Consider the following 11,883-nt stretch of genomic DNA (forward strand, 5'->3'; position numbering starts at 1 on the left):
GATGGCCGAATTTTGGAGTCCCTCTTTGCACTTCTAACACCTTACCAAATCGGCAAGAAGGCCTAGCAGGCCAAACCCGGCCCGGCTCCTGGCTCACGACTCTGTGCCTTTTCCAAAATGGCTCTGTGCTAAGGGCTTTACCATTCGCAGCCCTCGCAGCTGATTTGCTGAGCTTTGTTCGCCAGCCAATCGGCGGTGGGATTCTTGCTGCGCAGCTCTGCGCAGCCTCTCCTCAGCAAGAAAACGCGCCCATATTTCCTACAGGAAGAGGCTGTTGTTCTTGTTTTTTCCGCGGCGGAGAATTGCGATTTAAACTGCTCGTGCCGAGTTTTAGCCTAAAGCTCAAAGCCCAGAATTTGAACAATTCCACCCCAGTCTGCGGCTGCGGCGCCCAATCTTTGAAAGGAGTTCGCACAGATTGGTAAGTACAACGGCGGCTGCTTCCCCCTGACGCGCCGTACTGGGACGCGCTCGGCGCTCCTCTCCATGTGAGTGCGAGTGCGTGATGTGCGTGTGCGCGCTTTCCGCTCGGCCTGAGATTAGTTAACGTTCACTCCTGCCTGGCGCACACATGCTTGTTTTCTGGGAAGTGTGACACGTCTGGAAGTGTGTGATATTTGAAGGCTTGCGTGCCGAACAGCAGAAAGCCATAAGGCATATTCAATTAAGCGCACTTGGCATGTCGTAAGTGGAAGTACAGATACGCGCATAATTAAAGTGGAATTAAACAAGTGCACTTGACGGAAGGGTGGTCTGCTCTACGGAACGAATGGTGCGCGCCACCTTGATAGAAGTACTCGTGTCTCATGCAAACTTTAAGAAGGTTTACGTTATTGCAACTCAGTCGCGGAAAAAGGGAAAGTTTTCGCAGCGTGCTGGTTGCTTGATGCGACCTTTAAGTACATGGATGTCAGTTTCTCGTCATTGACCCGTCGTGCTTTTTCATTCTTTCCCAGATTCGTAAGGAGAGTAACGTGAATTGCCTAAGGAACATGCCCAGCCTCAAACGGATTTGTTAAACTTGTGTACCTGAATATGGAAAAAGGGCTTCTTAGAAGGGAATTTCTGTTCCATTAGAAAGCCGTTTGTACATAACCGTTACGTCCACGGCGTGATTTTATTAAGCAATGTTCCCAAGCCCACGCATTTTTTCTTTCCTCTTGTTGCCTGTGTGTACCGCATCGGCACGCTGGCCGTTTTGTAGCGTCTTTTGGGCCCCGAGGAGTTCGACTAGCAAATCTCAGCTTGTTGTAAACATCTCAAAATAAAAGTGGCCACAAGAAATGAAAGTTAAAGACGCAGCTCAGTCCGTGCAGCCTGCGTGTGCTGCGGTAGGTGGGCAAGTGTGCCATGTTTACCAGTGATGTTCTTTACTGCACCTGCGTTGAGCAGGGCAAATCTAACTTGACGTGAACATGTGGAATGCGCCTCTGTCCTTATTTATAAATGGTTTAATGGCAGTAATCCACACACACTGTACTTTTAGAACAACATGGCTTCCTGAGTTGTATGAATAAGAGAAGGGCTCCAGTCTGGAGTTAAAAAGAAGTGCGCAGTACTTGGGTGACGTGCTCCCAACTCTGAACTGTACACAGCTGGGTTTCTTTACCTTTTCTTAGTGAGTCCCTCTCATTGGTAGCTGTGGCTGTGTTTAACATGGCACTTTCATCATATCAGTCCCCAATCAGTCAGGTGTACTTCAGAACAATGGACAATCCTGTTTGATAAAAGTGGTGACAGATCTCTACAGATCTATCAACGTCTAAAATTAATGAGATTATTATTAACAGACGATCTGTCCATTTGGTAACAAAAGGGAGAAATATCATAGTTCTAGTTTAGACCCCCATTGGACCAAATAAACCTTGGATGTGGGTGGGCATGGGCCTCTGGAATACATTGTCAGACTGTCTATCACTTCTGGACATCTGGCGTGCTGCAGTCTGTTATAGTTGCATGGTAATTTGATAATGTGATTCTGTCTGAACACATCAGCCCAACAAAGCTCACCAATTGTGTTTGCCTAATTTCTGCAAAATAATGTTGAGATTATTGTGTTTCGAAGATGGTGCTGTATCCATCACCGTCTAGTATAAGGCTTTGTGCTCTTGCCAGGAGTGCAGATTTGGTCAAGGTGACAGTGGGGCCCATGCAAAAGCAGGATGCTGAGCAGGAAAGCAGACAATGGGAGAAGTTCAGGAGCATCCCGGCCAATTCTGCTTGTCTGCTGAGGGTAGACTATGTTAAAGTAATGAGTAAGAGTAGTGAGCTTGGACTCGAGTAGCGAGACTGATTGTGCATCCCGTAGACTAGCAGATAAATGATTCCAGAATTAGGATGTACCCCCTACTGTAGTCATAGACCATGGACCTTTCAAGGCCTACATTGTGCAATTGTGTTGTACATTCGGGAGTTTCTCCTTCAGTTGATACTGGGTACACCACAAGAGAGCAGTTATTATGAAAGGTACTCCTGCACACAATCGGTTATAGAACGGACCCCTGTGACATTAAAAGGATGATGGCAGTGTTTGGACTTGTGAAGCGCCGCAGCTTTGCTGCATTGTGATGGTTTGTGCAGTACTGAAGAGCGTAGCACAGAGACTTGGGTCACCTCTGCCACCTGAGATAGGCCAAGACGAGCGAGTGGATAACACAGACCCTGCCGCTCAGGGCATCAGTGCAATGGCAGTTCAAGGTCATTTGGATGTTGGATGTGTGTCAAAGATAAAAAGACTTGTTTGTATTGTAACATTGACGTTTACTTGACAAAGGGATTTCTATTTTTACAAGTCCCAAAAAGAATGTCCTTAATATCTAGCAGTTCTGCACAAACAGCCTGCGTCAGTTCACACCGTGTACTGGCAGCGGTCTGGGCGCCGCACAATGCCACACTGCTATTGCTCCTCTCTCTGCTCAACTGCTGTCTGCTGCTCCCACTCCTGTTTTTTCTTTTTTTTTGGGAATTCCACAAAGAGACCAGCAAATATCAGTATTACCTAAAATTCACATTCCTTGAATTAGCATTAATCTTCAACGATACGGTGTTTTTATGCCAAACATGTTTAGTGATGTGATGTGAGGCGATGGCGAGTGGCTCAAAGCGTATGTGGCCGACCCCTTGATTTGAGATTTATAAAGGATGGCACATGGCATATTCAGGCCTTGCGTGTTCTGAGTTGACACCATTGTGTGTGTGTGAGACAGAGGGACATGACAAAGAGAGATGACAAAGCACCTAAAGAGAAGCACTTACAAGACACGCTCCTCTTTTTAAGTCCAGTGGTCCTGTTGCTGGCAGTTTCAGTAAGGATCATGGTGTGGGTTTGTTCACAGAGCTGAGGAAGGTGAGGGCAAATGGTTTTGACTCTGACCCGAAGTGAATGGTGACGGACATAGCCGGTGTTGTGAATGTGCGGGCAGGTGACATGACACAGAAAAGATCATTGGAGTAGTATGGAAGGTTGGAATGACAGTGGTTAATTTTTGACATGATTCATGATAATGATTACGGCTGCTCCAAAACAGCGAGATGTGCAGGTTCACACACCTCTTACATTTTGTAGCAAAAGAGTCGATCAGTGGATGACTTTTAACGTCTCTGTCCTTTGAGCCGAAAGCAAATGCATGCAGTGAGTCACTCCAAGGTTGAAAGGCCTGCCCAAGCACCCAGGAAACAGCCTAGCGGTACCAGGCACAAAGAAAAGTTGGCATGCTTGTAAAAGAAAGATTTTTCTCAATTAGAAATTGTATTGAGCGTGTCATGGAAGGATTTGATAATCACAACTTCGCTGAGTTTGTGGTAAATATTTTGAGAATATGTTAAGTTCTTGAGGCAAGTTTACTTCTCTTTAATTTTTGCACAATATTGCCATTTTCTGAATGGTGGCAGTGCCTACCAACCTTAATGCAGAGGTGCCCTGGTCATTTGTACGCATGCAGAATTCCCACACATTAACTGAATCTGTGTTAGGTAAGTTGACCAGTAGTTACCACTTATCTAAGATTTGAGCTCATCAGAGCAATCTATTAAAGACAAAGTTAGAGAAACATTATTCTGTTTTATCTGTAACTACAGCTGCCTGCTATCCACATATCAGTGAAAATAAGTATTACACTTTGAAAACTCTGCCTGCCTCTGGTAGACAATGGAGAGAAAAGCTTGTTATTTCCAGCCCTGAACTCTGAAGGACACCGTAGCTAACATTAGAATGGCGTATTTGAGACCACTCGATCAGCATCAGTCTAACCATGTCAGTAAGACTTGTGACTTGTGCCCGCTCATTGTGCTTCTCCAACCTGAGGACCAGAATGGTGTGGTTGGCAGTGGCAAAGGTTTCATGTAAATTGAACAGCATAATAACGGCAGCATTTCTGGTCTGGGCACATATGAGAGTGCCATCTACTGTCTTTGTGCTATAAAGGCCAAACTGAAACTTTTCAGATAACTTCATACTTGGGATGCAAATTTGAATTTCACTTCCTAATTGGTTGTTCCCCTGTTTGACCGGTTAAAGGACCGTTAATTGTTTAAAAGACACCTTATATTTCTCAGAGCATTATGTGCATAAGAATTTGTTTTAATGTCCAATGAAAAGGCGTCACAGACTGTCCCTTTACTTTATTTGCATTTCTGTTTAGGAAGAGGAGCTTAATGACCTGCTTGGGAGTCCACAGTGTGCACGGCCTGTTAACAGTCAGTGGACATCGAGTGGACAGACGAATCAAACATCACGCACACTGCAGAAAAGTGGCTGCCTCAGACAAATGCAACACGAGTCTGTTGATCACATGAGTCCACATGAAACCCCTGCCTTTAGCCAACTGATGTCAAGGCTTGGTGATCAGATTTGTACTTGAGTGCGGCTTTGTGTTCATTTCATGCTGTGTGTAAAGTTTGTAGGTTTCTTTTTATAGCTCTCTCTGTTTCATTTGGGAAAAACTACATTGAGTAGCAGCAAAGATGCCACCCATTTATATGTTTTATTTCAACTTACTAAAGGATCTTATTTTTTTTACTTCTAGGGGACAAATAAATCCATCGAAGTGCACAACTGGAGCCAACACAAAACAACGTATCTCTTCCAATGAAGCCAGAGGCCACAGGTAGAAAGTCAGCCAGACCTCCATATTTAGTCACAAGTGTCTGCATTTAAATAATGCTAATTATTGTGTGCTTGGTAAATTGAGTGTATCATTATATTTTAAAGGTTAAAATCTTTTCTTTCTGCTTAAGGCAGATGTGTGGGTTACATTTTATGGATAGTTACAAAGGCGAGAGTATTGCCAGACCAAAGTGGCATCATTGCATTAAAAGTCTATCTTAGTTTAACCTCTTGCTATTTCAGAATGATCAGCAGATTTGAACTTTCAAAGTTCTCTTTTGAGTGTATTTGAGATTAAAAATGAAAGAACAAAAGCTACAGCATTGGATAACGCAATAATCCCTGCCACTGTACCTTGTCTAATTAGATAGGCTGCCATTCTTTTCTTCCTGATGAGTTTCAGTTACTCACTACAAAGCCATAGTTTGTCCGCTTGTTTTCTGAATCTTCATCAAGTGCTTTTCTCCAAACTCTGGATGTGAGTCCTTCTTACCACTGTGTATGTGTGTGTGTGTGTGTGTGTGTGTGTGTGTGTGTGTGTGTGTGTGTGTGTGGTATTTGCAGTGTTATTGAACCCTTAGCCATGGGACCTTTAATTTTTTTGTTAATGGGTTACGTATTTAACAACAAGATCCACATAGGATTACAGTGTTACTGTATGTTAGTCATTAGCAGGGTCAGGTGGAGAGAAGGCCCATTGTGCCGCCTGCATTGCCAGCAGGATGCTACAGAATTCTGTGAACATCTCGAAGAAGAATGTCCAGCACGATGGCCTTCCCTTGGGGTAAATTGTTGTGTATGAGCTCATGGCCACCTTTGTCACCTTTGTTTCTGAGCTTATCTTCACCATCCCCTCTAAGATATGTAGTCTTTGGCCCGTGTCCTGCTTCATGCCATGTTGACAGAAGCTTTCTCAGTGAACCCCTCAACCGACCAGACAACCATTAAGCAAAAGGGATGTCCAGGTTTGAGTGGTCTTAAGACATGACACTCCTGTTTTACCCAATCAAAGTGGAATCCTCGTTTGTCTGGAGCAAAATTCTGTCACTTTGTCACTGTTTAATAATATTTAGACATTATTGTTATTTCCATCCTGATTATGAGGTCAATTACTTTTATTTTTAACTTCCAGCAGATGCTTCAAATTATTGTGTTAACACTTTATTAAAAAAAAACCTTGATGAACATTTGTTCTGTCATTCTGTGGCAAGTTTGTGATGTATACATGCACTGGCTGTTAGAATATGAGGTCGTATGATCGTACATCATAGTGCATATGTGTTTATTTGAAATTTAATCGTACATTTTGAAAATATTTTTTAAAGGAACAGAAAATTCAGATGAGGTGCAAGAGGAAGTACCTGACAAGTCTGGACAGCCACAAGAAGGAGGTATAGCTGTTTTCTCTTGGGTTTGATTTTTAAAGATTTAAACATTTTAGCTTTAAATAAGACTGAAAAATGTGATTACCTGCACAACTTCAATCCATTCTGCACTCCTCAGTTAAATTGTTGAACAATAAAATAATCAGGCAACAAGCAATTTCTTGGAATCCTCTTGATCCTCACCTCCTCTTGATTGATGTAAGTGTCCCCAGGTACTTCTGGGTAGATCCTCATGCATCATGTAGATTACTAATAGCCTAAACAGTAAACTGGGTGACTAACTTCTGCACTGTTCGGGTAAAAACCTCAACAAAATCACAGAATGTTGTACCATAGTAATGGCTGTTCTCAGGGCATACATTTACTCGTATACCTAAAAATGTTAAAGGGAAGTGCCTGCCATCACGCCATCAGAGTGCGTCTCTTCCTTCCTCTAATGGGCTGACAGTATGGTGGCCGCTCGGCCCCTGATGTTTTTTTTTTTTTTTTTGTATTAGAGGGAGGGAGAAGGGACTCTGGATTTGTGGCTTCTTCTGTTAAGATGATTTTTGGTGCATCTGCTGTCACAACATGTCCGGTTTTATTAAAAAGAGTTTCAAAATGGGAGCAATAACTGTAAATAATTTATTCATGTTTAAATATAATGATTACCAGGAGGTTTTCTCACGAGGATAACAGTTTTGAACTTTTTTTATGTATTCATTGTTGAAAATGTATCCTTATTTTCCTTATAGGAGTCAGTGATACCCAAAGCACACTTTTTCTCCTTGATTGTGTAAAACGATACTGGAACCAATATAGTGGTAGCCATCGGAGTCAGATGTTTAACAAGATCCACCAGGACTTTGAGTCCTGTGGTTACAATGTTCCAGTTGACAAACTTCGGAAGAAATGGAACAATTTAATTGTGACCTACAAACGTGCAAAGAACAGAATCCGGGAATCTGGACATGCCAAAATTACATGGGAACATTTTGAGGTAATGTGCAATTTTTTTTGTGTTTAGAGCGAAGTTCACTGTGTCAGGAGAAGCTTGTTCTGTAACGCAATGAGTTTGAGTCAAACAAAAAATACTTCTGTGCATTAGTTACTAGTCTGATATTATTGTGAGTTTCTTGACCTGTCTCAGGGTGCCTAAAATATTGCGAAGTGGCTGAGTGCCTACAAGAGATCCCAGGAGTTGACAGAGAGTTTCAGAGTGAAAAATCGTATTTTATGAGTGTAATTTCATCAAATGCAATCCCTACTTTTTTCTGAAAGCAATCATTGAAGGCTGCATCTGACAACATAGTTAACCCCAAGCTACCCTCACCTGTGGAGGCAGAGAATTCCCAAACACTGAACCTGCTGCTGAATTTTGCATGGTTAAACTACCATTGATCCATCCATTAAGCTGCAAGGTGAGCCCTGCTTCAGGTGTAAAGGTTATCTGAGGCAAACTGTGTGATCTTTGGCATCTCCCCAGTTTGTTTTTTCTCCTAAATTGTTTCTGAATGGTTACATACACCATATCACATCTCTGCTCACTGTAGAGTGATGCCTCAGTTAACATAGTAGATGTGTTTCAGGGCTTGAGTTCGTTATTGAGAAACTTTATTATAGATACATGTACCATCAGAAGAAAATTAAAAGGTATTGTAACCTCACATGGGTTGGTGGTGTATTTATTGCCAACTTCAGAGCCAAAAGCTTCCTTTGTCTTTCCTTGGATGCCACTGCAGTGCTGCTGCCACTACCCCGATATTCCATGGCACCATTTTTGTGGCTCCATGCGCCCTCATCTCTTATATCCACTGCCTTGACATTTGTTTCATGGGCTCTGCCTTACACCTCAGTTGAGGTCAGAGGCAACACCATGCGCCTCACTTTCTGCAAGTCCAAGAGCCAAACTAAGCCAGGACCCTTAAAGTAAGTTTGATGGTGGCCATGTTTGCAGGCTAATGGATTTTAGCAGAAGAAAAGTGCCCCTCGAAGTGGAGCAGGTTAGTGATCTAAACCTGGGCCTCCTACCATTGGCTTCTTTTCTCCAGCGTCTGTTGTCTGCATTTTAGATTCTAAAGACATTGCTTTGCATTTTTGTGACATACTGGGAAATTTATAGGTTTTACTTTAATAAAAATATTAAAATAACTTCAGTAACTGTAGAGAAAAGCCAAGCAAAATGACACCTTTAACCCTAACCCTAACCATAAGCAGTCAAATATACAGAATGCATGATATCATTACGCAATACAAGGAGGCAACAGTTGATTGGACCAAATGTGCACAGGTGCCATAGCATGTTTTATGCTGACTTTATTTGTTCTCAGTAGATTTATGAATGGCGCTATGACTGTAAATAGAAGTGTAGCACCTCGGCTGTGTCACACTTGGCAATCACCCATTGGCCAATGATTTTCTGTTTTGGGGGACAGCAGACCTGTTCAGATTCATTCACAGTACCCACTAGAATATGGATTGTAGAGCAACTGATAAAGGAAACTTCATTCAGTTCAAGCAGGAACTGTAACAGAGGAGGCAGCCTGTAGAGACCTAAGAGCCGCGTTGACCTTCTGAATTGACTTGGGGTCCCAGGATGTCTCAGACTCCATTCTTGGTGGTGCTCATCTTGCATGGCTGATTCTGTTGTTACTGCTTATGCTAGTGTGTCACAATTAATGGCTGTTTTGACTAGTAGGGGGCATTGCAGCACACCATACCTCAGACACCACTACACAAACACAAGTCCCAGGTTCAAATAACTGATTTATTAACAATACTATCTTCACAATGGCTCTTTGAAAATTATGTCTCTTTCTCTTGTCCTCCACACCTCTTGGTGAGCTTTGTTCTCTTTCCTCACAACTCTTGACACGCCCGGATGTGGCAGGGTGCTTCCTTTTACCTTGGACATGAGAGTCCTTCCGCTGCCAGGGCAAAACCCTATGGAAGTACTTCCAGGTCAGTCCCAAAAACCATGGAGCACCGCTCCTAGCAGTCCCCAATAGTGGAACCCAGGGACCCCAACAGGGCTGCTCTATGGCATTACAGCTCCCAGTATGCCCTGTGGGTATCCATTGGAGTACCTGCCTCCTGGGTTGCTGCTACTTGCAGTTCAGGGGAGCATGTAGCTTAATCCCCCTGTCCTTCCTTCAAGCTATCCTTCCGGTGGGTTAATGTTTCCTCCATCTAAACTTGCTGGAATGCCAGTGTACCCACTCTTTGGATGGCATCCAATACCCAGGTCATTGTGTAGGCAGGGAGCCTCCTGCCTCTTCTCATGCCTGTCTGCCAACTGGGCCTCTTGGCCAGGCACAGAAAGGGAGTCCATTCTGGTAGGGATGCCAGTCCCTGCCTGCCATCCATCACACTGTGCATGTCTGTGCTGGTAACTTTATTGAAGTGTTGTGTGCCACAACAAAAACAAAATTAGTCAGAGAAACTTGACAGAAGCCCAAAAGAAAGTAAAACACTTCTTAGTAAATTTAGTTAGTACATTTATAATCTGGATGAATTTCAAAATAAGAATTTTAAAGCTGGATGTCATTTTCATTGATAGTCACTCAACTAATATAGCTGTACTTTCTAATTCTTACAATTTTTGCTATTAGATTAAACTTAAGTGTTGAGTAGAAGATGAAAATGAACAATTTGAATGCTGTGAGATAGCTGCCCTTAAAGGTATGAAATCCCTTCATTTTGAAAAATGTTACATTTATTTGCTTTGATATTCTGAAGAGGACTGATCACCTGCTTCATTAAGGAATCTTGTGTGTAATGAACTGTAAAATGGTTCATGCAAGAAAGTGAGCAGACTTGGTGTTTTTAAATACGTTCTATATGCTTATGTGTGTGTATTTAAAATATATTTTTTGTTTCCCCTCCAGGCAATGGACAGTCTGTTGTCAAAGAAAATGGGCCTCTCCCCACCAGAAGGTACCATAATCAAAAGCAGCCTTTTCCCAATTGAATCTTCCTCCGCTACTTTTCAAACTCCTGAATCTACCCATGGGTCAGTGCCATTGTCTTCAGTGTCTCTGTCAGTGGCATCAGAAAGTACTCAGCCTCCCACTTCTACTTCGTCAGTCTTCTTCATTCTTCCTCAAGCCCATGCCAAGACTGCACCAGTTATTGCCACTCCAGTTATCACCACCACTCCACCTGTAACCACACTTCCCCAGCAATTCCCTCCTAAAAAGAAGGCCAGAAAAGACTTTACTGCCGCTGCTGGAACGTTCCTTCTGAACCAGGGAGATCAGGGAGAAAGACGCACAAAACTCCTGGAGACGTTAATAGAAACCAATGAACTAAGGCGTGAAACGGATTACCAGATTAAAAGGAGAAGTGAGCAAAGGGAAAGTCGAAGAGAAAAAAGAGAAGCAGAGATGCTCAAGACACTCAAAGAGTTGTCTGCTAAACAGGACAGGGTCATTGAACTTCTTGAACAAATTATCCAGAATAAGTAATTTTATCCCCTCCCAGGACACTTACTTTTGGTGTTTTGTTCCCCCCATTATAGAAGCTTATTGTAATATAAAGCTGTTGTTTAGGATGCAAATAAAAAGTCTGATGCCAGGAAACTCTTTTGTTGTTTAATTTCAGCTATAGTCTGTATGGGATGTTACTTTAACGAAGACGTCAAAACTCAAAAATCATGTGAAATTAACAACAATTGTAGATTTAAGTAAATTCCTGTTATGTCCTGTGGAGGAAATTCATGGCAAGCTAAATTAGGATTCAATATGAAGAACAAACCAGATGCAGAGACTCTGAGCAGGTTGATGTGACTCAGCTGAGATGGGGACATGAAAGAATCTGCAGCCTCGGGTTCAAGCCACACGTGCAGACTGTTCACGCACAAGTGCAATGACTTTAATATGCAATATGCACTCCTGCTGCCTCCTGAAATTTAAAAGGGGCTATTGGTTACAGGGTCTCGGCCAGCCAGACTAAGAGGTGTGTCTAGCAGCCCCTGAAGTCCCTTCACCTGCAACTCCCAGCTGCCTTTAAGATGGCTATGTCTCCAGTTCTCCAGTCCTCACCACTTAAAAGGACAACTGTTTGCTGTCCTCCTTTGCTCTGAAGATCAGGTGGTCTTCTGTTAAACATCCAGGACCCCACTCTCTTTCAATGAGGCCTACCAGTTGTTGGTTGCATGTCCTCTAGAATTCTGTGAGAATTCCACATGCTTTATGTCTTGGAGGCCCTTAGCCTTTGTGGTACAAACTAAAATGGACATATTGTCCCTAGATAGCATGACCAAGACAATATGTGTCATTTCTGCCACAATGTTTTCTTGCAAACTATGTAATGTATTCGCTGTACTATTTTGTAACAAATAATAATAATTCTTTACATTTATATAACACCTTCAAGCATTGTGGTGAGTGGGCAGCCACATCATCCACCAATATG

At 42.7% G+C, this 11,883-nt stretch overlaps 1 protein-coding gene across 3 annotated transcripts; it reads left to right on the forward strand.

Moving 5' to 3' along the window:
• The first annotated feature begins 220 nt into the window (after positions 1–220).
• On the forward strand, positions 221–11,048 carry LOC114659825 (uncharacterized). Of its 3 annotated transcripts, XM_051932617.1 has the most exons (6): positions 221–421; positions 4,641–4,749; positions 5,025–5,105; positions 6,430–6,495; positions 7,224–7,468; positions 10,356–11,048. In XM_051932617.1, the coding sequence occupies exons 3-6, from the start codon at positions 5,087–5,089 to the stop codon at positions 10,932–10,934; spliced, it is 909 nt and encodes a 302-aa protein (XP_051788577.1). In that variant the 5' UTR covers positions 221–421; positions 4,641–4,749; positions 5,025–5,086; the 3' UTR covers positions 10,935–11,048. The 3 variants fall into 3 exon arrangements, with proteins under 3 accessions (XP_051788577.1, XP_028668336.1, XP_028668339.1); XM_028812503.2 differs by lacking the exon at positions 4,641–4,749; XM_028812506.2 differs by lacking the exons at positions 221–421; positions 4,641–4,749 and adding an exon at positions 561–684.
• The last annotated feature ends 835 nt before the right edge of the window (positions 11,049–11,883 follow it).

This window comes from Erpetoichthys calabaricus, chromosome 10 (assembly GCF_900747795.2).
Source record: "Erpetoichthys calabaricus chromosome 10, fErpCal1.3, whole genome shotgun sequence".
Classification (NCBI taxonomy): Eukaryota; Metazoa; Chordata; class Cladistia; order Polypteriformes; family Polypteridae; genus Erpetoichthys; species Erpetoichthys calabaricus.

Bases quoted from the DNA above. Each gene is read 5' to 3' on its own strand.
- LOC114659825 (XM_051932617.1), top strand. The intron at 6,496-7,223 runs GTATAGCTGTTT...TTTTCCTTATAG, and splicing joins TGGACAGCCACAAGAAGGAG to GAGTCAGTGATACCCAAAGC. The intron at 7,469-10,355 runs GTAATGTGCAAT...TTTCCCCTCCAG, and splicing joins TTACATGGGAACATTTTGAG to GCAATGGACAGTCTGTTGTC.